Source organism: Chiloscyllium plagiosum, chromosome 3 (assembly GCF_004010195.1).
Source record: "Chiloscyllium plagiosum isolate BGI_BamShark_2017 chromosome 3, ASM401019v2, whole genome shotgun sequence".
Lineage (NCBI taxonomy): Eukaryota > Metazoa > Chordata > Chondrichthyes > Orectolobiformes > Hemiscylliidae > Chiloscyllium > Chiloscyllium plagiosum.
Window position 1 is genome coordinate 95800652 of NC_057712.1, and position 26029 is coordinate 95826680.

The 26029-nt window shown below is 38.9% G+C and overlaps 1 protein-coding gene across 34 annotated transcripts in view; it reads left to right on the forward strand.

The window, feature by feature from the left end:
• Positions 1-26029, forward strand: part of eya4 (EYA transcriptional coactivator and phosphatase 4) — a 554349-nt gene that overhangs the window by 334016 nt on the left and 194304 nt on the right. For all 34 annotated transcript variants that reach the window (XM_043686452.1, XM_043686599.1, XM_043686613.1 and 31 more), the window contains one exon: positions 8996-9045. In XM_043686452.1, coding sequence (XP_043542387.1) covers positions 8996-9045 — 50 coding nt within the window. The remainder of the gene's footprint in view (positions 1-8995; positions 9046-26029) is intronic.

Below are 26029 nucleotides of genomic sequence, written 5' to 3' on the forward strand. Positions count from 1 at the left end.
TTAAGATTTAAATAAAAATAATAAATGACGAAAAAAACATATTAATAAAAAATAAAAGATTTGTTCTGCAAAATTTGGATTCATTCAAAAGGCCACACACAATGGCCTTAAGGCCGCAGGTTCCCCACCCCTGGTCTAGAGTTTGTCTGACACTGCATTGTTTTAAATATGAAATTGAAACCAAATCATTATACACTACACAAATGGTTCATGTTCCTACCTGCCATATTGGTAAAGGTAAAAGAAAAGACATCTACAGCTGATACTGAAATAGGCATGGGGCAGATTTTGACTCTGGAGATGGGAAACAGGAATCAGGGCTGTTCTTGTGTCAGCACCTCCATTGTGGGAAACTGACTGAGAATGGGATTTTCCTGGGAGGGTGCACATTTACTTTGGCTGGAAATGAGTTTCCTGTTTAGTTTAAAATTTCACACAAGCATTACAGAAGTCAACAGGTGCACAGCCATTTTGGTTTTCTTCTATGTACTTTGCCACCATTTTTGCAGCAAATACAAAACGGTACTAGTCATTTTGTCATGAGGGAAACGTGGGTGATGTATTTAACAATCCACTTAGACTCATATCCAAATTGAAAATCTAGCACCTAACTCATTTTCTACCAAGACAAAATGAAAAATACAGTATATACAAAATGGAGGATGTGAAAGTAAGAAATGTTTTATTTCACAAACATTAAGGGACCAGTCAGATTTTCAGAAGGAAAATGTGTGTTCGTATTTTTCTCATCGAATCTTGAAATTTTAATCGTACATTGAGAATGGCGAGAAAGGTTTTTCTCAATTTCTTTTATGTATGGTGTGAATAAAGCGGTGTTGCAATGTCATTTTTGAGCACATTAGTAAACAATGTCCTTTCCCTTGGTAATTGATTACTGTTTAGTGTTAAGTGTTAGTTATTTGACGAGATCCCACCTCTAGATAGGTCAGATCTTTCACTTAATTATGTTGCTTTTTGTAGATGTGTTTCTGCAGGCAAATTAAAATGATTGGTTATTGTAGCAGAACCATTTCATTCAGCATTCATAGTTTATGTGGCATTTAAAACACCACCAAGCCAGTTTTAACACAGCAAACAACTGCTTTCTTTTCTTCCACCATTAAAGCATTTTGCACAGTTATGTTGCAAAACTGAGCAGAACTTTTTGGTGTCTTTGATAGTATGATGGTAAGAAAATTGGAAAATGTGCGAAAATGGAAAAAATCAGATTCTTGATGCCAAGAAAAATGTTCCAGATCTTCCCCTTCGGCTTTTAATGATGATTTCTGAATTTCCGTTAATAAGTAGTGACTGCCTTATCTGCATCCTTTTTGGACTTCATTATTAAGTATTCTCACCTCATTTGTATGCAGCTCCTAATTCTCTTCCTTTCTTGTTCTACAAACTAGTTAATGGCAATTCCTGATTTAAAACTTAGAGCGGTAACCTGGCAGTAGCAGCTCATTGCTTACTTCTTTGAGCCTTCATCCATTTATGTCTTTGCCACAGTTTCCCTGTATGGACACTGTCGGCTTCCACCCTTAATCCACACAAACATCCACACAGCATCATCATGGCTGCTTTTGTACTAGCTGACATATCACCTCAGCTTTCCAGGACTTCACTGTAGAGTGCAGGGATCCTTCTGCCTTGCATGCTTCTGCCCTTTTGCCAGCAGGGATACAAATGTGTCTCATGCATCCACTTGATGCATCTAATGCCTCTTAGATTTTGTTCTTAGCGCTCACTCACTTTGCACTTATTTGGGGCTACCACTGCCTGCAGCAAACTATGTCTTTCAGCTCAAAGGAAAAGGCAGGCAGCTAGTCACACTTCAATGCACTAAACACAGAAGAGGATGGACATGTTGGTGTAAGGCTCTATGCTATATCAATGTCACACTGATGGCATGTGTCAGCAGCTCACACAGCCAACACACCTTATGTGCATCAATCACTTGGGCATATGTGAATGTCAAAGGGGATCAGGTGTTAGTAGCATCAAGAGGAATTACAGTCTGTCAAGATGTATGAACGCAGCCAATAAAGAGGATCATTTAATTCAATGGTTGGACCAATTTATCCTGTTGTGAGACAACGGAAGGGACTTTCTACGATAGCAGAGGAGGAAGGGCAGTTAGTGGTGACGCATGAGTAGCAGACAATAAGGAAGTGTCTCCGATGAGTGAACACGAAGCACAGACAGCAGGAATGGTTAGTAGTTTGGGAGGATGAGGAGGATGAGATTCACCAAGTGGATATATTGCATGGAATAATGAGATTGTAGTCGATGAGCCTTGGTGAGCTGAGATTATAGTGACAGAGAGTAAGTGGTGGTCCTGTGAGTGTGAGGCAGCAGAAAGAAGGGAATGATACTTATCCTTACAGAGTGCCAAAGATAATTAACCTTCTCTGTAGATTGCTGGGCATTGCATTTCAACTGGGATGCTGCACTGACCTGAGCTACCTACTCAATCCAAGCTGACTGACTTTAATGAGATGGTCTCTTTTACTGGTCAACAGGAAAGAGCACTGTCCCACTTTTCACCATTCCATCCAACTTTACATTGACGTTCCTTTGGGTCAATTGAGGAGCCATCTTGCCTTTCTGGATCACTTCCTACAAGTGCAGGACCACACTGTGAGGGCCAGTTCCTGGCTTGCAGCACCTCAGGAGCCAGAGAGTGGGGGTTTAAGTTTGGTACCAGCCTACTCAAGCCTTCTCCGCTGTTCAATAAAATCATGGCTGATCCAACATTCCTCACTTCCACTTTCCTGCCTTTTTTCCTGCTTGACTCCCCTACAATCACAGCCTTAATATACATCAGGACTGTGCCCTCATTGCTCTCTATGGCAAGGAGTCCCAAAGACCCCCAACCCTCTGAGAGAAGAAATTCCTCATTGCCTCAGTCTTAAATTGGTACCTCTTCATTCTGAGACTGTACTCTCTGGTCCTTGCCTCTCTCATTGACACTACAGGGATTCTTTCAAGCACTTGACTTCTAGTCACATACTTTCCTGGAATTGATGCGTTTGGATCACAGTTCAAAATGACTTCCTGACCCGTTTTAACAATACCTTCACAGAATGGATCCGCATCTATCTGTCCCTATTTTAAATCCAAATCCCAAAATATCGTCTATACACACATATTATCAGTGTGGACTGAGACAAACCTGCATCCAAGTATTTCACAAGGCAGATGGAGTTGAATGTGTATGGAGGAACTGAGTCTCTTGTGAGTTGTCCTGAGAAACCCCAGACAATCTTTTTTTTTAAATTAGGTCTGCTCGCTTCTTTTCTCTGGCTGCTCTAAGGCTCACACAACTGTGAGTCAAAATTGTGTCATGGTAACTGGTATCTTTATCAATTTTACACTTTCAAGTGCACATGTGCATCCCAATATACTCCAGAACTTATGATTTGGTGCTACAGTGAGTCATGTTGCTTTACCAGAGCTGCTGTCTCTTTATACTGAGCCCAGTTTAGGTGGACATTAAGTGTCAGCAGGGCAAAATCTAGACAATAGTAGAGATTTCTCACAATGCTTATTCTAATTAACACCTCTAAAAAAATTATCTAATCTTTCATCCTTTTTTTTGTCAGATCTGTCCAGATGCAAATTAACTTTCTTTGTTTGCTAATGTAACAACTGGAATTCTAATTTGGTTTAAACTATATACAAAGGAATCTCGATTATCCGAAGGACACGGGAGAGGAGTATTTCATTCGGTTAATCGAATTCTGGATAATAGAATGCTGGTTAACATTGTTTAGCCAAGCATTAGGACCTTGTACGGATAATCTGAAATTTGGATAATTGAGATTCCTCTGTAGTCCAAAAATTTGAAGTATTTCTTTCAAAAAACATTCTGGGGGAATTATTTGAGGCTAATGAGAATTACGTTGGGAGAATTTTTTAAAAGCAAACAAATTAAACAGTTGTACACTGGACAAGTTTTGTTTTCAAAGTCAGATACTTTTGTTCTTTTAGTTCGGGGAGCATCCATAGCTTGGGGGGAAAAGCTTCTGAAATAAAGTTGGACAGTTTTACAGAAGACTTGACTGAAGCTGGATGTGTAGAAACAGTTGTTTCTATTGAAAGGAGATGGGTTAGAACAATTAGGAATAGGTTACCTCAGTGTAAGCAGTTTCATTTGAGAATTCCAGACCAGAAGTGTTTGGTTACAGCCCTGAAGGAGTTATTTGATGCTGAGAAAGTATAAACATAGTTGTATGAATGAATTGAAGGAACAGTTAAACTTAATCTTTCTGGATGTGAAAGAGAAGGGAATTCTGTCCTGTGTGAGTACTTGAAAGGAGTGCTTTTAGGATTAATGGGATTGTATTTTACCATGCATTTTGAAATCTTTAAACTTGCATTATATGTAAATAATTTGGTTCATTCAATTTTATTCTTCATTTCTTTTGCATAATGTCCTTCTGTTTTATTGTTAAAACTGAATGTGCAGTGTTATGTGTTTCTTTTTCATTGGAGAATCATCTTGTTAAAACCAAAAAGGTCTGATCTGTCAAGTCAGTTTTCAGTCTGAGATCTGTCCTGCCAGTGATTAAAGTCAACTAGAATCATAACAATATTAGGACATTACACAATTTTAAAAGTTTTTTCATTCGTAAGTGAGAGAAGAATCCCCAACTGTTTCTTAAGAGAAAGCTTACAGTTTCAACCTTGCAACAAATTATGAGGTACTCAGTGCTTCAATTATTACATTATATCTAATTTATTGTAAAGAAAAATAAAGTAGTGTAATATGCACCAGTACGCAGGAAGAATAGGGAGGTTACTTATGACGTGCAAGATACAGGTATCATTGGGCTAAAGGGAGAAGGATTTTGGAGTGTAAATACATATCACTAAAAGTTGCACCACCGATTAACAAGGCAAAAAGGAAATTAAGCACTAAGCTTTGTTTTTGGAAGGAATAGAGTTGAAAATTAAGAACCTTTATGCTAAGCTTGTATTAAACCTTAGGTGACGTTTAGCGTATTCAGTGAAGTTCTGGCTGCCAAATTGTAAGCATTGACAAAGAGACATTTACAAGGGTGATACCAGAAATGTAAAGGTCCACCTTTTGTCCAAGGAAAGGATAAACAGACTGAGTCTCTTTTAATTTTTGAAAAGGGCTGACCTAGTCAATGTCTTTGAAATTATAAAAGGTCTCATAGAATTTTCATGAATATAAGGATGAGGGTTTCCACTTGTGGGGAAGCAATAACTAGACACCATCAATATAAAATAATCATCAAGATATCCAACGGAGAATTCAGAATAACCTCTTTACCCAAAAAGTGTTGAAAATATGGAAAGTGCAGCCACAGGAAATGTTTAAAGCAAATGGTTTATGAACACACATGTGAGAAAGAAGAGAACTAAGTGTTACAATGATAGATTAGGAGAGAAGGATAAAGGAGGAAGCTCAGGTGAAGCAATGGTTTTGGCATAAATGTGTAGAACTAGTGACCTGTTTCTGTGCCATATCTCCTAAATGCCCTATGAATTATGGGATAGATGTGTTGCAAGATACTAATAGCAAATAACTTGGACAAAATAATTATGTATACAGAACAGATTTTGCTTAATCTGATTTAAGGTGTAAACCATTAATAAGACATTTTACTTGATAGCATCAGACAGTACAGAAGGAGGTCATTCAGCACATCAGCCCTGTGCCGAGTAGAGGTACAAGCAGAGTGCAGTTACAATGACCAATTCTTGGTTTAGTCGCAGTGTCTACTTTGGTATTATCCCAAAGCACAGTGAAGCTTGTAAGTGTGAAAAATCCAGTTGACCCTCACATCTGTACCATTCATAAAATTGTCCAACCTGAAGACCTCAGGATTATGCTAATGTGTACATTTGAATCATGTATGAAAAATATCACCTTTCTTTCTCCCTCACCCCATCTTTGCAGTGTTTAAGAGTTTCTTTTCTCTCCACAGACAGCCTAACTAAGACATGTCTAGAAGGATCCTGGTTACAAGGGTGCGAATAAAGTCCAAGTAGTAGTAAATGCCAGGATCTAAACTCAGCACTCCCTGTTCAGAAGTACAACATATCTATTCATTCTGAACAACAAACTGCAGAGTTCCATCCAATTTTTTTGTTGTCTTGCAGTACTTCTGGTTTAGTTTAAAATGTAAAATGAATATTTATTTGCTATATACTTGCATTGCTGTGTTTGTGTTTATAAGTTTAGAGCAGGACGGAGTGAAAAGAGTAGATTTTCATAACATACAAAATGGATTTAATATATTAGAAGATATTACCTTGCATTTTTCTAAGACTTTTCTAAAAAGGGTTAGGTTTACTCTGTAACATTTTCTGAATTGCTGGTGTTTTTGTGAATTTGGCACTTCAATTATAAATGAGTCAAAGTATTTATAACACTTCTTTTTGTGCACCCTTGATCCCTTCAGTGGTTTCCTCATACATCATAATATATACATCAGGCTGAAATACTTACAGACGTTACAGAGTACAGTGCTATATACCTGAGCAGTACAGAATCTTGGCAAATGCTACCAATAAAAAATGTGCCTATGGGATAGACATTTATTTTCTTGCCATTTCAAAGATATTTTCTTCTGAATGCTCATTTTGTACTAAGATATACTGTGAATATTACAATTTCTGTTTCAGTTCATGATCAATTGGTAGCTTTTTATAAACATGTTGCGGCCTTCAAATATTTTTAAACTCAGAATATGTGCAACATTCAATTGGAAAAAATTTATGCTGGCATTCATGTTCATATTTAACTTAGGTTTGTCTAGAATAGATCAGTACAATTCCAGTTCCATTTTATTATGCATGAAATGTGGTGAGTGGATTTCTGTTAACTGGTTAATGTACTTCACAGCTAAGTTAATTTTGACATATCTGTCACATGTGCACTATTACATGAACAATGCACATCACCGTTTGTATAAGGCATTCTAGACTATTGCTCACCAGTGGGATAGGTTTGCAGCCACATCCACTTTTAAAGTAGGGATCCACTGGATCTCTTTGATCTGGTGTGGTAGAGGAAAGCCTCTTAGTAGTCTAATGTCTTAAATAAGGTATAATTCTTTACATGTTGGCAATGAAGTGCAGGTTACACTAATGTGATCAACATTGTTGCAGAGACAATGAGAGGAACCTGGATGGTGGGTCTCACTGAAATCCTAAGATATTCTCCCGCCAAGTCCATATAACATCATTATAGTGGATGGTGTTGAAGGTACTCATCAACATTAACCCTTTCAGACTCATACCTCATACAACATGCATGTCTATTAGAAGTGCGCATACATTGTAAATTTGGACTTTCTGGTTTATTTTTAGTTTTGAACTTTTCACCAGTGCAAACCACTTCTTGTTTTGAAGAAAATTTCTTGAATTGGCCTGAAATAATTGGTGCTGAAAATGTGTTGCTGGAAAAGCGCAGCAGGTCAGGCAGCATCCAAGGAGCAGGAGAATCGACGTTTCGGGCATGAGCCCTTCTTCAGGAATCATGCCCGAAATGTCGATTCTCCTAATCCTTGGATGCTGCCTGACCTGCTGCGCTTTTCCAGCAACACCTTTTCAGCTCTGATCTCCAGCATCTGCAGTCCTCACTTTCTCCCTGAAATAATTGGTGGTAAGATAACATTTCCGGGAAAAAAAGGCTATACTAGTTTCAATGTCCCAAGACTAGGGTAAAGAAATAAAATGTCAACCAGCCTTCCCTCTCATAATGCTGATGTAGTAGCATATGAACATATTAAAATATCAGACAGGAAAAGATTAACTGCTGTATCAATCCCGCTCAATGAATGAATATGTTTAGTCATGATGATCCAGCTCTAAGATGATGAACAGAGCAACAAGATTAATAACTTCATTTCTGTATTCTGCCCCTCCCCCAATTTATTCCACAGCCATGAAATCTCCTGGGGAAACTCAAAAAAGCAGAAGTAACCAACTAAATCTGACCTGTTGACCTGCTGTGCTTTTCCAGCAATTTCTGATTTTGTTTCTGATTTCCAGCATTTGCAGTTCTTTGGAATTTTTTTGTAGTAGAAAGTAACCCCTTGGAAAGTATCTTTGTGAACAATTGTTGAGGAACAAGATTGTATGATGCAATCCAATGAGCATCCAGCTTGTCAATACTGACAGCATAAAGCCTGAACATTAATACTACCCTTGGATGTGTACAACAAATATGGACAATTTTAAAAAGATAATTATTTCCATTTCTTAAGTAGGCAAATGGAAAAATAACCTCTGTGCTGTAGGCTAAAATAGAGATGTGCTGAGGAAGAATTTGTGTAATTTGTTTTCTTTCACGGGCATCCTTAGCCAGGCCAACACTTTTTGTTATGCCTAATTACCTTTGAAACATTTGTGGTAAATTGTTTATGAAATAAGCTGAAGCAAGCAAATTGAGAAGGATTGTATCATGGAACTTCATAAGACTATACTTAAATATTTGAAGCTATAGGTTTGGAGACAGAACTGATCTGTTGGTGTATGTGGATGGAATAAAATTCCTGCAGTATCACCTTTCTACATGATTAAATTCACAGAGCAACACGTCTTAGTATCGGGTTGTTCCAGTGAAGATGTAGAAAGGAGCCGATCAGAACAAAGGATAACTTAATGCTCTAGTGAACTGAAGACAGAATCGTTTTCTACTTCAAATGTTGGTATCTGGTTCTTTAACTTCTTTGCTTCTAGGCAAAACACTGCATGACTGAAATAAAAGTGCATTTCATATTCTAATGAGTATGGGAAGTGTGATTTGCCACTAGTCCTGTGCAGTTAGCCTAAAGTACTGCTGCTATAAAGGTTTAAGAAGATATTTAAAGGAGATAATGATGAGCAAGAGAGTTTCAATCCAGATATCATGCATAAACAGTTCTTTTTAATTAGCGATCTGAGTATTCTGTATGTTTTTGATCAAAGATGTAGTTACTCAAAGAGAAGTAATTGGTAGCTATTACTCTTGCAGGTAAAGAAAACACAGCCAGATTCAGATGTTACAGAGCCTCAGAACACCAGGTAATTGTACATTCCATGTTTTATGCAATTAAAGTAAACATACTGTATAATTAATAAATAAAAACTGATAGCTAGAATTAGCATTTCCTGCATAGTTCCTTATGTAGGGGCATTAATTGCTTGAGATATGGGTTCATCATTAAACTGAAACTGTGATCTGTCATTAGTTACAACCAAAGAATGTTTGCAGATGGAATGTTTTAAATCAAGGAAATTATTAAAGTAGGTGTGGATTCATGTTGGGGAAAATTCTTGGATTGATACCAGCAAATTTTAGGTTTTGAATCAGCCATTTTGACAATATTAAGAGCAGGTATTCAAGCGAAAGACAAGATGAGCAATTCGGAGTCTTGGAATTTACATAATTAACTTTTGACTTGTCGTGGAATGCTAATAAAATTGAAATTTGTCTCTCACAGATGTAAGTGAAATGAAATGTCTGTATTGTGTAATGTTTGATATGTTCTATTAGGTTTGTAATTTTTCTGTGTAGAACAAACAACTGACTGAAATGTATTAGGCTAAATTATTAAAACCACACAACTGAATAAGGATGTAAAACAACAAGATTTAAGAACAGTCCAATACCATCTCATTGTTAAACTTTGAACCCATTAATAATATAATTACCCCTGTCTGATGAATGAAACTGTTCTCTGTTGTTCTATCATTTCTGTTCTTTATATTTTACTTGGAATGCTCGTTTGTAAATCTTCTCTCAATTCAGCCTATGGCTGTAATAGAGGTTGATTCTTAAATAAATAAACTTTCAAAATGTTTTTAGGTTTTACACAAAAATGTAGCTTACAATTGACATTTTTCAGACTTTTAGCATAGATAATACAGGATACATTTAAGTATATATGTTAATATAGTTGTCAAACTCTGCAATTGATTACAGATATATAGGCAATGCAAGCATGGAAATAGTACAGAGGATCTTGTGCTGCAGTTATGGCATCCCTGTCTCTGGGCCACAAGATCTGGGTTCAAGTCATACCTAACCTACAGAATGTCCTAACATGTCCAGACAGGTTGATTTTACTTTTTATAAATGAAATTGAGCAATAATTATGCATGCATATTATAATCCAAATACTGTATTTGCATATTAGATAAATTAAACTGATTCAGGTGGAAATTATTGCTGAATTGTTGGTTTATTCATTGCACAATATATTGACTAAAGTCAATTCATAATCTTAAAAATTTGGTCTAATGCGCTGTTAGCTTCACAAATTTACATGATAAACTTTAAATTTAGATTCAGTTGCGGAGTGAATAACTAAGTGGTTCGAAATATTAGTTTTACAACTGGACTGTCTTCGTGGGAATAGTATTCAGGATTCCTGATCCAAACAAACCAGTTCATTTATCGATTGTCAGCCATATAACAACCCTTCTCTTGTTACATATATTCATTTGAAAATAGCTGCAGATATAGAAAATGTGCAGCAGAGCAATTTTAATGGGCTGTGTCTTGCAGATTTATTGCATTCTGTTCAAAATACATTTTATTCCACTTAACCTTTAGAATGCTAATGAAAGCATTTGGTATGTTAATTGAAAAGCAGAGCACCACAAGTGACTGGCTGGTTCCATTCATGAAACGTCACAGAATTGTTATAATGTAGAAGAGGCATGTGTCCAGGTTCTTTGAAAGACCCAGACCAGCTCCCAGCTTTTTCCTGTAGCCTTCAACCCAAGGAAACTTCAATGGAATGTACTGGCTAGGCCATTTTAGAAGGTATTTAAAAGTCTCTCACTTTGATATTGGTCTGGAGTCACATCTCCAAATGAGAATGGCAGATTAATGGGTTTTTACAACAGTTGGTGAAAGTTTCATGACCATCATTATTGAGACAAGTTTTGTATTCCAGACTTATTAATCAATTCAGCAGCCACTGAATCCATCTCCCCACCGTATGAGTCTGGGCCGCTGGATTAATGATCCAGTGTCATTACACATTAGCAGCACTGCCTTTGCCACCCTTAAAATTAAATTCATTGCACTCAACTGATAATTATGTAGACTTTATTCAGTAAGTCTTTACATGTATCTACAATTAGATTCATTGTTTTCTCTTAATTACAGAACTTTGGTCCAAAAGCTGCTTATATGACAAATTAGTGTGTTTACTTGTGCATTTTACATTATAAATACTGGAGGACACGTACATGGGTTTAGAATGTAAGAATTTAATATCATGCGGTTATAAACAGAACCAGATGTAGGCCATTCAGCCAAACAAACCATTGTGCCACTCAATTAAATCATGGCCAGTCTGATTTGACATTTATTTTCTTGTCTGATCCGATAACCATGGAGTCTCTTGTTAATGAAATGCCCAAAGAATTCCAAAGGCTAACAACACTTTGACAAAAGAAATTCCACTTCATCTTCATGTTAAATGGATGACTACTTCTTCTGGCTGAATATTGCTGTGAATGCTTTAGCATTGTAGTTCTAGATTTCCCCCATGAGAGGAAATATTCTCTCAGCATCTACTCTTTCAAACCCTCAGAATTCTATATGTTTCCATAAAATAATCTCTTATTCTTTTAAACTCAAATGAATATAGACTCAACCTTGCATAATAAAATAACCACTTCATCCAAGGAATTAGTCTAGAGAATGTACATTGGGCGGGGCATTTCAATGTCCAACACCAAGAGTGTCTTGTCAGCAGTAGTACCGATGGAGCTGACCAGGTCCGAAGAACATTGAAATAGTCTGAGTCTACAGCAGGTGCTAAGAGAATCAACAAGATGGAAAACATACTTGACCTCATTCTCACCAATCTGCCTGCGCAGATGCATCAGCTCATGACAGTATCCAGTAGAGACAAGGTCGCTCCTTCACATTAAGAATATATTGTGTTGTATGGCTTTATCACCATGCCAAATGTCATAAACTTTGAATAGACCTAGTAACTCAAAACTGGACATCCATGAGATGTTGTCAGCCAACAGCATTTACATTTATAATGTAAAATGTATTTATAATGTAAAATGCATTTTATTCATTCATGGGATGGGGACGTGGCTAGCTAGGCCAGTATTTATTGCCCATCCACAATTGGCCAGAGGACAGCTAAGACTCAACCACATTGCTGTGGGTCTGGAGTCACATGTAGACCAGACCAGGTAAGGATGTCAGATTTCCTTCCATTAGTGAACCAGCTGGGTTTTTCGGATCATTGACAATGGAATCATGTTCATCATCAGACTCTTAATTCCAGACTTCTGAGAATTGAATTTAAATCCCACAATCTGCCATGGCGATATTCAAACCCAGGTCCTCAAAACATTACCTGGATCTCTGGATTAATAGTCCTGCAATAATAGCACTAGGCCATTGACTCCCCTCTTATACTTTGATTATACTTCAACATAATCAACAACCTCATGGCCTGGCATATTCCCCCCTCTACAATTACCAGCAAGTCAGTGGATCAACTCTGGTTCAGTGAAGAGTGCAGGAGGGCATGCCAGGAACTGCAGCAGGCAAATCTAAAAATGGGGTATCAACCTGGTGAAGCTACAAACAGAATTACTCATGTAAGTTTATATAATTTTATATATATGAATTGGATGTGAGCATAAGAGGTGTAGTTAGTAAGTTTGCAGATGACACCAAAATTGGAGGTGGTGCAGTGGTTAGCGAAGAAGGTTATCTCCGATTACAATGGGATCTTGATCAGATGGGCCAGTGGGCTGAGAAGTGGCAGATGGAGTTTTATTTAGATAAATGTAAGGTGCTGCATTTTGGGAAAGCAAATCTTAGCAGGACGTATACACTTAATAACAAAGAATAAAGAAGATTTACAGCTCAGGAATAGGCCCTTTGGCTCTCCAAGCCTAAGCCGATCCAAACCTACTATCTAAACCTGTTCAGTCAATTCCTAAGCATCTGTACCCCTCTGCTTCCCACCTACTCATGCATCTGTCAAGACGCATCTTAAATGAATCTACCGTGCCTGCCTCTACCACCTCTGCTGGCAATGTGTTCCAGACAACCACCACCCTCTGTGTAAAGTACTTGCCGCGTGTATCTACCTTAAACTTTTCACTTCTCACCTTGAAAGCGTGACCTCTTGTTATTGAATCCTTCACCCTGGGAAAAAGCTTATCTCTATCTACCCTGTCTATACCCTTCATGATTTTGTAAATCTCAATCAGGTCCTCCCTCAATCTCCTTTTCTCTAATGAAAACAAACCTAACGTCTCTTCATAGCTAGCACCTTTCTTACCAGGCAACATCCTCATAAACTTTCTCTGCATCCTCTCCAAAGTATCCACATCCTTTTAGTAATGTGGCCAACAGAACTGTACCCAGTATTCTAAATATGGCCGAACCAATGTCTTGTACAATTTTAACATGACTTGCCAGCTCTTATACTCAATACCCCGTCCAATGAAGGCAAGCATACCATATGCCTTCTTGACCACTCTATCCAGCTGTGCAGCAACCTTCAGGGTACGATGGACCTGCACTCCCAGATCTCTCTGCTCATCAACTTTTCCCAAGGCTCTTCCGTTCATTGTATAATTCACTCTAGAATTAGACTTGCCTAAGTGCATCACCTCACATTTGTCTGGATTGAAAACCATCTGCCATTTTTCCACCCAACTCTTCAGACCATCTATATCCTCCTGTATTATTTGACAATCCCTTAGGCTTTCTGCCAATCCACCAATCTTTGTGTAATCTGCAAACTTGCTGATCATACCAACAGTGCCCTCTTCTCGATCATTTATGTATATTACAAACAACAGTGGACCCAACACTGATCCCTGTGGAACACCACTGGTCACCTTTCTCCTTCGAGAAACTCCCTTCAACTACTACTCTTTGTCTCCTGTTGCTCAACCAGTTCTTTATCCACCTAGCTAGAACACCCTGCACACCATGTGACTTCACTTTCTCTCTCTATTAGTTTACCATGGGGAACCTTATCAAACGCCGTACTAAAGTCCATGTAAATGACATCAACAGCCCTTCCTTCATCAATCAACTTGGTCACTTCCTCAAAGAACACAATTAAGTTGGTCAGGCATGACCTCCCCCACACAAAACCATGTTGCCTATCATTGATAAGCCCTTTCTTTTCTAAATATAAATAGATCCTATCCGTCAGTACCTTCTCAAGCAACTTTCCCATCACTGACATCAGGTTCACTAGTTTATAGTTACCCAGAATATCCCTACTAACCTTCTTGTATAGGGGGACAACATAAGCAACCTTCCAGTCCCCGGCACCTCACCTGTGTTTAAGGATGCCACAAAGATATCTGTCAGCGTCCCAGCTATTTCCTCTCTCGCCTCCCTCTGCAACCTGGGATAGATCCCATCTGGTCCTGGGGATTTTTCCACCTTCATAACCTCTAGCCTACCCAACACATCTTCCCTACTTATGTCAACATGATCCAGACTAATCAAACGTCTATCTCGAATCTCAACATTCATTATGTTCCTCTCCTCAGTGAACGCTAATATAAAGTAATCATTCAGAATCTCACCCATTCTCTCAGGTTCGACACATAGACTTCCTTCATTATCCTTTAGTGGACCAATCCTTTCTCTAGTTACCCTCTTGCTTCTTATATAAGAATAAAATGCTTTGGGACTCTCCTTAATTCTGCTCGCTAAAGCTATTTCATGATCCCTTTTAGCCCACTTGATTCCTCGTTTAAGACTGGTCCTACTCTTCCGATATTCCTCCAGGGCCCATTCTGTTCTTAGCTGCCTGGACCTTATGTACCCTTCCCTTTTCCTGTTGGCTAGTCGTACAATTTCTTCTGTCATCCACGGTTCACGAATCTTGCCGTTCCTATTCTTTGCCTTCAACGGGGCATGCCTATCCTGCACTAACTTTAACCTATCTTTGAAAGCGTCCCACATCTCAAATGTGGACACATATCGAATGGTAATATCCTAGGGAGTGTTGCTGAACAAAGAGACCTTGGAGTGCAGGTTCATAGCTCCTTGAAAGTGAAGTCGCAGGTAGATAGAATAATGAAGAAGGCACTTGGTATGCTTTCCTTTATCGATCAGAGTATTAAGTACAGGAGTTGGGAGGTCATGTTGCGGCTGTACAGGACATTGGTTAGGCCACTGTTAGAATATTGTGTGCAATTCTGGTATCCTTCTATCAGAAAGATGTTGTGAAACTTGAAAGGGTTCAGAAAAGATTTACAAGGATGTTGCCAGGGTTGGAGGATTTGAGCTATAGGGAGAGGCTGAACAGGCTGGGGCTGTTTTCCCTGGAGCGTCAGAGGCTGAGGGGTGACCTTACAGAGGTTTATAAAATCATGAGGGACATGAATAGGATAAATAGACAAAATCTTTTCCCTGGGTGGGAGAGCCCGGAAAGAGAGGGCATAGATTTAGGGTGAGAGGAGAAAGAGACCTAAGGGGCAGCTTTTTCACGCAGAGAGTTGTACTTAAATGGAATGAGCTGCCAGAGAAAGGCTAATAAAATTACAAAAGGCATCTGGATGGGTATATGAATAAGAAGGGTTTGGAGGGATATGGTCCAGGTGCTGGCAGGTGGGACTAGATTAGGTTGGATATCTGGTCGGCATGGACGGGTTGGACCGAAGGGTCTGTTTCCATGCTGTACATCTCTATGACTCTATGTGCCAAACAGTATAAGCAGCAAGGTTGCATAACCAATGGATCAGATGTAAACCCTGTAGTCCTGCCACAATCAGTCATGTATGGTAGTGAATAATTAAATAACTCTTTGATAGAGGAGGCTCCACAAATATCCTCATCCTCCACACATTCATGCAAAAAATAAGGCTAAAGTATTCACAGAAAACTTCAGCTAGAAGTGCTGAGTTGATGATTCATCTTGGCCTCCCCTCGCGGTCCCCAACTTCACAGATGACAGTCTTCAGCCAATTCAGTTCACTGGACATGCTATCAGGAAATGACTGGAGGCACTGGATACAGCAAAGGTTCTGGGCTTTGACAACATTGCACCAATAGTACTGAGGACTTGTGCTTCAGAACATGCTATATCAAGTTGTTCCAAGCATCTATGTGACAATGTGGAAAATTACTAAGGTATGCCCTGTACATAAAAGGCAGGACAAATTGAACCTGACCAATTATCATCCCATCAGTCCACTCTTGACCATCTGTGAAGTGAGGGAAGGTGTCAACAACAGTACTACCAAGCAGCACCTGCTCAGCAATAACCTGGTCAGTGATGATCAGTTTGGGTTCCACCAGGGTCACTCAACTCCTATTGTCATTACAGCCTTGATTCAAACATGGACAAAAGAGCTGAATTCCAGAGATGAGGTGAGAGTGACTGCCTTTGACATCAAGGTTGTATTTGACCAAGCGTGGCATCAAGGAACCCTAGCAAAATTGGAATCGATGGGAATCGGGGGAGGGGAAATCTTTCTGCTGTTGGAGTCCTTAAAGAATTCGAATAGATTTGTCAGGCATGACATCCCGTTGATGAAGCTGTCCTATCTCTGTCTTATTTTAACCAAGCAATTCCAAGTACTCTGCAATCTCATTCTTAATAATGGACTCTAAAGTCTTACCAACAACTGAAGTCTGGCAAACTGGCCGATACTTTCCTGCCTTCTGCCTCCCATTCTTCTTAAAGAGGGGTGATTCATGAGCCATTTTCCAGTCCTCTGGAACTCTCCCTGGTTCCAGCGATTTATGAAAGATTGCTGCCAATACTTCCACAATCCCCTCAGCTGTCTCCTTCAGAACTTTGGAGTGTAGTCCATCTGGTCCAGGTTATTTATCCATCTTCAGATCTTTCAACCTTACTAATGGCTATAATACTTATCTCTGACCCCTGACTCTCTGGAAGTTCTTGTATGCTGCTTGTGTCTTTCACTGTGAAAATTGATGCAGAGTACCTATCCAATTCCTCCACCACTCGGCTGTTCCCATTGCTACTTCTCCAGCCTACTTTTCCACTCTTGGCTTTCCCTTACCTTTAAATATCTAAAAGAACTTTTGCAATTTTTTTTTATATTACTAGCTAGCTTAATCTCATATTCTATCTTCCCCTCGCTTATTGCTTTTTTAGATATTCTCTCTGGTTTCTTCCAACCTTCACAACATTGTATACTTTTTCTTTTGCTTTCATGCTGTCCCTGACTTGCCTCGTCAGCCATCATTCTCTCAACCTCATTTGGTATGTTTCTTTTTTCCTTGGGATGAATTTCTGCTGTGCCTCTCAAAATATTCCCAGAAAGTCCTGCCATTGCTGCTCCACCCTTTTCCCTGGCTAGCTCTTTCCTCATGTCTTTGTAGTTGCCTTTAATCAATTGTAATACCATTACATCTGATTCAGTCTTCCCTGCCTCAAACTGCAGAGTGAATTCCATCATTTTATGATCACTGTTCCTTTGGGGTTTGTTCATGTTAAGCTCCCTAATCAAGTCTGCCTTATTACACATCAGCAAATCCAGAATTGCCTGTTGCCTAGTGGGCTGTACTGCAGCTGTTCGAAAAAAAACATTTTGTAGACATTCGACAAATTCGTTTTCTTGAAATGCGCTACCAACCAGATTTTCCCAGTCCACCTGCATATGGAAGTCCCCCGTGATTATTGTAATAGTGCCTTTCTTACATGCCTTTTCTGTCTCCTGATTTATTTTCTTCCCTGCATCCTGACCACTGTTAGGAAGCTTGTACACAACTCCCATCAGGGTCTTCTTTCCTTTGCGTTTTCTCAACTCTACCCACACAGACTCTATGCCTTTCAACAGTATAATTCACTTCTTGCTAGCGATTTAATTTCATTTCTAACTAGCAAGGTAGTCCTGTCCCTTTTGTCCATTTACCTGTCCTTTCGATAGTATGTGTATCCTTGGATAGTATGTGTATCCTTGGAGCCCCTTGTAGACATGTCTTTGTGATACACACAACATCGTACCTGCCAATTTTAGTCTGTACAACAGGCTCATTTACAGGCTCGTTACTCAATGTATTTCCATATAACACCCTCAGTCCTGCATTGACCCTCAGTCCTGCATTGACTGCTCCTCTTTTCATAGTTGTCACCTTATCTAATGTACCCAAAGTTTCTGACCCTCCCTCTGTGTCGTAATACATGTTCTGGAAACTTTAACCTCTGCTAAATCCTCCCCCCAACATTAGACTGTTGCCCTAATTTTCCATGCAACTGAACCCAAAGCAACCCCATCCCTCATTATTTACGTTAAAGCCCTATCCACAGCCCTGGTTATGCCATTTGCCAGGTCTCTGGTCCCAGTGTAATTCAGGTGGAGCCTATCCCATTGGAACAGCTCCCTCCTTCCCCAGTACTGGTATCATTGTCCTATGAATTCAAATTAATTTGAATTTTAAAAATTTTGAACTGGTCTTTTGGTTTATACTCTGTAAATATTTCCCTAATTACCTTCAATCTGGAATTACCTACAATAGATAGTTAACTTACTGTCTGCCTATGATGTCACCCTTTTGTGCTGGGCTCCGATCCTGGGCTTGAATGTATCCTGTTAATACAAACCGTACAAATTAGTTTGCATTATACTGCAGCTGCCGTGCGTTTGCCCACTCATTCAGCCTGTCCAAATCACACTGAAATATCTCTACATCCTCCGCACAGCTTGCTCTCCCACCCAACTTTGTGTAATTTGCAAATCTGGAGATACGACAATTAGTTCCCACATCAAGTCATTGATACATATTGTGAATTGTTTCTCGTCAAAATCCATTCACCTGTGAAAATATATTTGTGCATTAGCCATCTAATATATTAATTGAATTCTGCTATTGATATGGGTATAATTACATTAATTGCTCTTCAGTAGTACTGAAATCAATTGGAATATTTGCAGATTGAGTTACAGTCACACAATCTCAAACCATCTTTTCCCAAAAGTGACTTGCTGTACTCAGTTTCAAAGCCATCCAAAATACTTTCTCGAGAAAACAATATGGTAATGGTTGTTTCCTGCTCATCTGGAATAGGGTATTTCCTTTAGAAACAGATGTGTTAATTTCCCCACAAATTGTTTGCTTTAATTGTCACATTAGAACTATTAATTGCTTCAGATAGTTGCAGGGCAAGATCATTCGCTTAGACTATCTTTGTGTCAGCATCAGAAACCAAACCAGCAGGACTTAACCTTTAATAGTATTAATTTTATATCTTTCAAGAAATGAAACTGCCATTTAATTTGTCAAATAAGTGCCAAGGCAAATCAGTAGTGTTCCAACTCTGGGCCAGGTAGCTTGGTTCAAGTTCCAACTCAGGATGTGATGACCATGGGTACACGTCATAACTCAGCCAAATAGTTTGATTATCAAGTTAAGACCAGCAAGTTTCAGGAAATAAAGCAAAAGAGTAAATTTGTACAAATATGTGTAAGTTTGTGACAGCAGATCAAATTGTTCCCTTTAGTGGAATCAACTGCTAAGTTTTTCATTCAGAAGCAAAAGAGTACCAAGTTATGAAGATTATTTGTATTAAAAATGTTATATTTATTTGCTGTCTTTTTTATTTACAGTCATTCACTGGCACATCAAATGTGGAGATTTTTTTGATTTAGACTCTGGAAAATGAGTAACAGTTTTCAACAGTCTGATGTTCTGCTTTTGAAAGTGCCCACTGGCCAAACATCACGTACAGTCATAGAGATGTCCAGCACAGAAACAGACCTGTCAGTCCAACTCGTCCATGCCGACCAGATATCCTAAATAAAACTAGCCCCATTTGCCAGCATTTGGCCCATATCCCTCTAAACCCTTCCTATTCATGTAAGCATCCAGATGCCTTTTAAATATTGTATTTGTACCAGCCTCCACCACATCCTCTGGCAGCTCATTTCATTCAAGCACCACCCACTCACTACATGAAAAAGTTGTACTTTGAGTCCCTTTTATATTTTTCTCCTCTCACCTTAAATCTATGCCCTTTAGTTTTGGACTCGCCTACTCCAGGGAAAATACCTATTTACCCTATCTGGGCCCCTCATGATTTTTTAAACCTCTATAAGGTCACCCCTCAGCCTCTGCCACTCCATGGAAAATAGCCCCAGCCTATTCAGCCTCTCCCTATAGCTCAAACCCTCCAACCCTGTCAACATCCTTGTAGATCTTTTCTGAACCCTTCCAAATTTTACAACATCCTTCCTATAACAGGGAGACCAGAATTAAATGCAGCATTCCAAAAGTGGCCGAACCAATGCCCCGTAAAGCCGCAACATGACCTCCCAACTCCTATACTGAGTGCACTGACCAATAAAGGCAAGTGTACCATCTTCATTGTCTCTGCATCTACATGCAACTCCACTTAAAGTGGTGATGAACACAACGTGTTGATTGTTGGAGTGAGTGCTTCACCTACTATAAGCCCAACTGTTCCCGAGCAGCTCTTTCAGACAATGGCAGGACTAAACCTATTATGTTTCAAATTCAGCAATATTATTAATAAACATCATAGATGCAAGTGCTTAGCATCTGCATTATTGAATGAACTCCAGGTGAGGAGAAGAGTTCCATGCTAAGTAGGGAAAACTGGCGCAATGCTTCCTGAAAGCTCATTAATGAAACCTGAACAAATAGCAATTATTTGCTTAGAATTGGTTACCAATTTCACATGCTTTATCTTGACTATCTCAAAAATAGTAGCACACAAATTGTCAGAACTGGTAGCTGCAGGTTATCACACTGTTTCCATATGCTTTATTGACCTTTTTTTGTTGTCACATTCATTTAAAGTTGTGGGGAAACATCCAATCTGTTGCAAAATACCCCCAAAAACATTTGAATGTCAAATTTTCCACTCAAGTATCATTATTTTAGAATGCCTCTATGACTCTAATCTCCAATGGTTACGCAATACTTGGAGTAGCACTGAAATGTGCATAAGTAACAACAGCTCTTGAAAACTACCTGATCAAATCTTGTATATATAAAATAATAACGAAATATAATGTTTAAATGACGTACTTGTATACAATCATTGTAATTGTAATTGAGAATGAGTAGTTCAAGTGCTACCTACAAGCACATGTTTTGCATAAATGAACATCCATGTTAAACATTTATGTTGAACTGTAAGTTGTCTTCCAAGTTTTATGATTAATAATTTTACAGTGCTTCAATTGTTGCAAGTGATACTAATTTAATTGGTGGACATCATCCATGAAATTAGACATGTATATAAACTTACGTGCAGATTCATTTTAAAAAAAAACAATCTAAACAAAAAAATCTGAACTTTGGTACCCTTTACTTTTTTATCTGTCTTTCTTAAATAATGAATACCCCTGGCTGTTCATTTCCTATCTTGGGTAAACTCTGCAAATATGTTTCTGTTATTACCACTATATTATACCTGTTCACAACTATTGGTGTTGCTAATTCATCTACCTTATTGCAATTTTAACACACATTAAGACTCAAAACTTTTGGACTTGTCTTTTTAATTTTGTTAGTCATCTTAGCTTTATTTTGAGTTATGACCCCATTGTTTTTCATGACTTCCACGTTTCCAAAGTGGACAGAACCACACATAGCTTCACGTTTGATGTGTATTGCTGTATTGTGTGTATTAGAAGAGGAAACATAGTTTTAGTTGCATTTTTAAATTCAGTGCACTGTCTGAAAATTCATTTTTATGAGCTTTTTCAAATGTTTATTAAGATCCTTGGAAACAAAGATGGAAGAAATGACAAACAATTGGATTGTTTCTTAGGGATGAAGTTATCTACAATATAGGAGACAGGGACAGCAACAATTCTGGATTAGTGGTGCTGGAAGAGCACAGCAGTTCAGGCAGCATCCAAGGAGCAGCGAAATCGACGTTTCGGGCAAAAGCCCTTCATCAGGAAGTTATGTGAGAAACAACCATCCACAAATTTAGGATGTGCAGGCTTCTTTCAGACAAAAATATTAGGATATTCATAAAGAAAGAAGGCTGTAACAGCTCGGCAGTCTCTGCAAACTGTCATCCAGAATAAAGTAAGAATGATTGGCTCAATGTCAGCAAGAGAAAAGATCCAGATACAGAAGTCCGTGAAAGTGGGGTTTAAGGAACCCTTGTAAAGAAATAGATGAAACATATTCATAACTTGTGTAAGGGTCTCAGGATGAACTATTAACTAAAGAAATTACATCAAATGAAAGCAAACATTTGCTGAAAAGTAACCCATTTCAGCTGTGCCACCTGAATAAAGGATTTGGAAGTGGAAACAGGGTTGTCCTTCATTGAAGGCTTAGTTTTGGTAAAATTGTTGAGGGTAACAGAGTGCAATCTTTATTTCTGTTATTCATATCAAGACCATTTCAACTTGTTCTTGGTGTAGTGCAATAGAGTTTGTTTTTGTTCATTTTGGTGTAAAACATTTTTATGATGGTTTTTGTCAAAAGTACATTGGCAGTCTCTTGTGGATATGTTTAATGAATGACCACCATGGTAAAGAAATTTTAAAAATAACACTTATGGCCTATCAAGCTTGGTTCTGCTCAGTCATCGAGTATTGCCATCATCTTGGATCATAACATTATGCTCCATCTGGTTTCAGCATTATCATAGTAAGTTATCTCCAAGCAAATTTTGAGAAGATTTGTAGCTCAGGTTGAGGTTCTGTATGTAGGTTTGCTCCCTGAGCTGGAAGGCTCATTTCCAGACATTATGTCACACTAAGTAACATCATCAGTGGGCCTCCAGGTGAAGCACTGCTGATAATTCCCTATCAACACAGGAAATGACATTACCTGCCCAAAGAAACCCAAACATATAAATAGAAAGCAGGAATTATGTGTGGAAATGTGTGGAAATGAACCTTCCAGCTCAGAGAGCAAACCTACATCCAGAGGTTATCTCCAAATCCAGTGACTCAGCTCAATATTACCATTGTCTGTTGTGTTCTAAACACGATTTGGCTAATATCTCTGAACTAACTCTATGAGGATGTTTTATGGGTAACACATCCATTATATCTTTTTTCTTTCTTCTATTTTCCCCAAACACATCCATTATATTCACATCATATGTAACAAAAGACATTTTTTTCTGATTGGAGTACACAAATCAAATTATGAATCCAAATAACTTTCATAAGTCGGTGGTTTTCAAGGAGATGACATAATATTACACTTAACAGTTTATGCATCTCCATATTATCTAACCTGATATTTTCATTCCCTACTGTAAATATACATCCGTTCTGGCAGTCCTCTTTGGCATACAACACTAACATTTTAATTTGGCATACACACTGAAATTTTCTGAGACCTAGAGAACTCACCATTAAATCCACATCATTGAGCTTTTGAGGTTTGATAAGTTCCAGTGAGCTTTGCTTTTTAAAGTTCCCCAGAAACAGATAAGAATAATAACATTCTGTCCCCAACATCAAAATGACTCGCTCTGGCCTTTTATCTACTCTGGTTTTCATTGGTTGTTGCAAATATATCAAATACTGTTTGGCCAGCTGATATGCATTGCATAGTTTTTCTAGGACACATTAGTCAAAAATGTTATTAACTTAACAGGCTTCATCGTCATACATATACATCAGTTCAAAAGGATTGAATGCTGTGGAATGGTAAGGGGCATCCCTAATGGCAAGTCACACAAATGAAAATGTCACTGGACTAGTGATCCAGGACTTCAGGCTAATGTTCTGCCAAAATAGTTTCACACTCTATCGAAGCAGATATTAAAACCTGAAATTAATAAATTCTGGAATTAAAAACTAGCTTAATGGCAACAATGTAACCTTTTTTGGGTTTAAGTACACTGAAGGACTGCAGTGGTTCAAGAAGTCAGCTTCCCACCACCTTCTTAAGGGTAACTGGGATAGGCAATAAATGCTGGCCTAACCAGCAAAGTCTTCTTTCCACGAATGAATATTAAAAAGAATACTGTCAATTTTAGTGAAAAAAGCTGGTCATAAATGACCTTTAGAGAAGGGTATCTGTCATGGTCACCTGGTCTGGACTATGTTAGAACCCTTGCTGATTTTTAATTATTTTTATTCTTTTACCAACTTTGGTTCGGAGCTGTGAACTGGAATTGTCAGCTAAGAATGACTTATGGACTTTGAAACAACTTATGGTGTAGGGAAAAGAACAGACCAATCAAGCTTTGTTGTTTGAGAGGTCAGGCCTTGCAGCTAATTGCATAAATACACAGACTCCCTGTAACGTGGAAGTAAGCCTTTCAGCCCATCAAGTCCACACCGATCATCCGAAGAGCACCCATTCAGATTCATCCCATTCCTGTAACCTTGCATTTCCCATGGCTAATCCACCTAACCTGCACATTCCTGGACACTATGGTCAATTTAGCATGGCCAATCCACCTAACCAGCACATCTTTGGACTGTGGGAGGAAACCAGAGCACCCCAAGGAAACCCATGTAAATACAGGGAGAAGGTACCATCTCCACACAGACAGTCACCCGAAACTGGAAATGAACCCAGGTCCCTGGTACTTTGATGCAGCCATGTTAACCACTGAGCCGCTGTGCTGCCCCCTATGGGGCTGAGACTTGGTTAAAAGGGTTCCCCCACAGCAACCCCCACAAAGAGCACATTGTGTTTAAACAGATAGTAGAAGTTGGTTATTAAAGAAGTTAGTACCTGGGTATTGGATCCAGCAAGTTTGGAAGAAACTCTATGTTTAAGCAGATAGCAGTTGTTGAATGGTAAGTAAGGCCTTGGGAAGATTGTGTTTTCAGCAGAGATGAGCTTCATTGCTGATAAGACAGCATAAAGATTTGAAAGCTCCCTATCTAATCCACCACATCACCTCCTGGAAGCCCATTGAGTAGAAATTTAAGTTGGAAGTATTGCTGCATTTGCCTGAGCGAACTGAGAAGGTGATCCTGATCAGCGGTTCCAATAAAACAGCTAAGAATTGTGCCTGTGAAACAAAGCATCATGAAAGCCATTTATGTAATCTGGGCAGATTTGTTATTTCCCTTCACTTCTCCCTTAACTGTGTTTGTTTGTCTGTCTTTTGTGTGAATGTGGGCTGAAAACAAAGGTTTCTCTTTTAAAGTATTAATTAGGTAATGTGTTGTTTAATCTTCTCTCTGATAAAGGTACATAAAGATATTTAATAATTAGTAAAGACTTTTGTTTCAGATAATGAAAACCAGAGTCTGGAAATTAATTATTCCCAAAGTCTGGGATTGGTTGTTCAAGGGTCTGGGTTAGAAACCGTTGAAGTGACTATGGGGTCTTCAACAGTTTAATTTTACTGTGTTGCGAATACAGAGGTAGAAAGGCTGATTTGGGTCAGCTGTCTGTCTCCATGTTGTAACTCCTACATAACTCCAGAACTACAGCAATGTGATTGACTCTCAACCTCATATGCCATCAGTTGAATCAAACTGTCACAAAGTCTAAAGAAACAAATGAAACTGGAGGACACACCTGTTAGCAAAGTAGGCACTGGAACTGGCAAGGTAAAAACAATGACTGCAGATGCTGGAAACCAGATTCTGGATTAGTGGTGCTGGAAGAGCACAGCAGTTCAGGCAGCATCCAAGGCGCTTCGAAATCGACGTTTCGGGCAAAAGCCCTTCATCAGGAATAAAGGCAGTGATCAAAGTTTGTGAGAAGATTTGTAGCTCGGGTGCTCGTTGTTGTGGTTCTGTTCGCCGAGCTGGAAGTTTTTGTTGCAAACGTTTCGTCCCCTGTCAAGGTGACATCCTCAGTGCTTGGGAGCCTCCTGTGAAGCGCTTCTGTGGTGTTTCCTCCGGCATTTATAGTGGCCTGTCCCTGCCGCTTCCGGTTGTCAGTTCCAGCTGTCCGCTGTAGTGGCCAGTATATTGGGTTCAGGTCGATGTGTTTGTTGATGGAATTTGTGGATGAGTGCCATGCTTCTAGGAATTCCCTGGCTGTTCTTTGTTTCGCTTGCCCTATAATGGTAGTGTTGTCCCAGTCAAACTCATGTTGCTTGTCGTCTGCGTGTGTGGCTACTAAGGATAGCTGGTCGTGACGTTTCGTGGC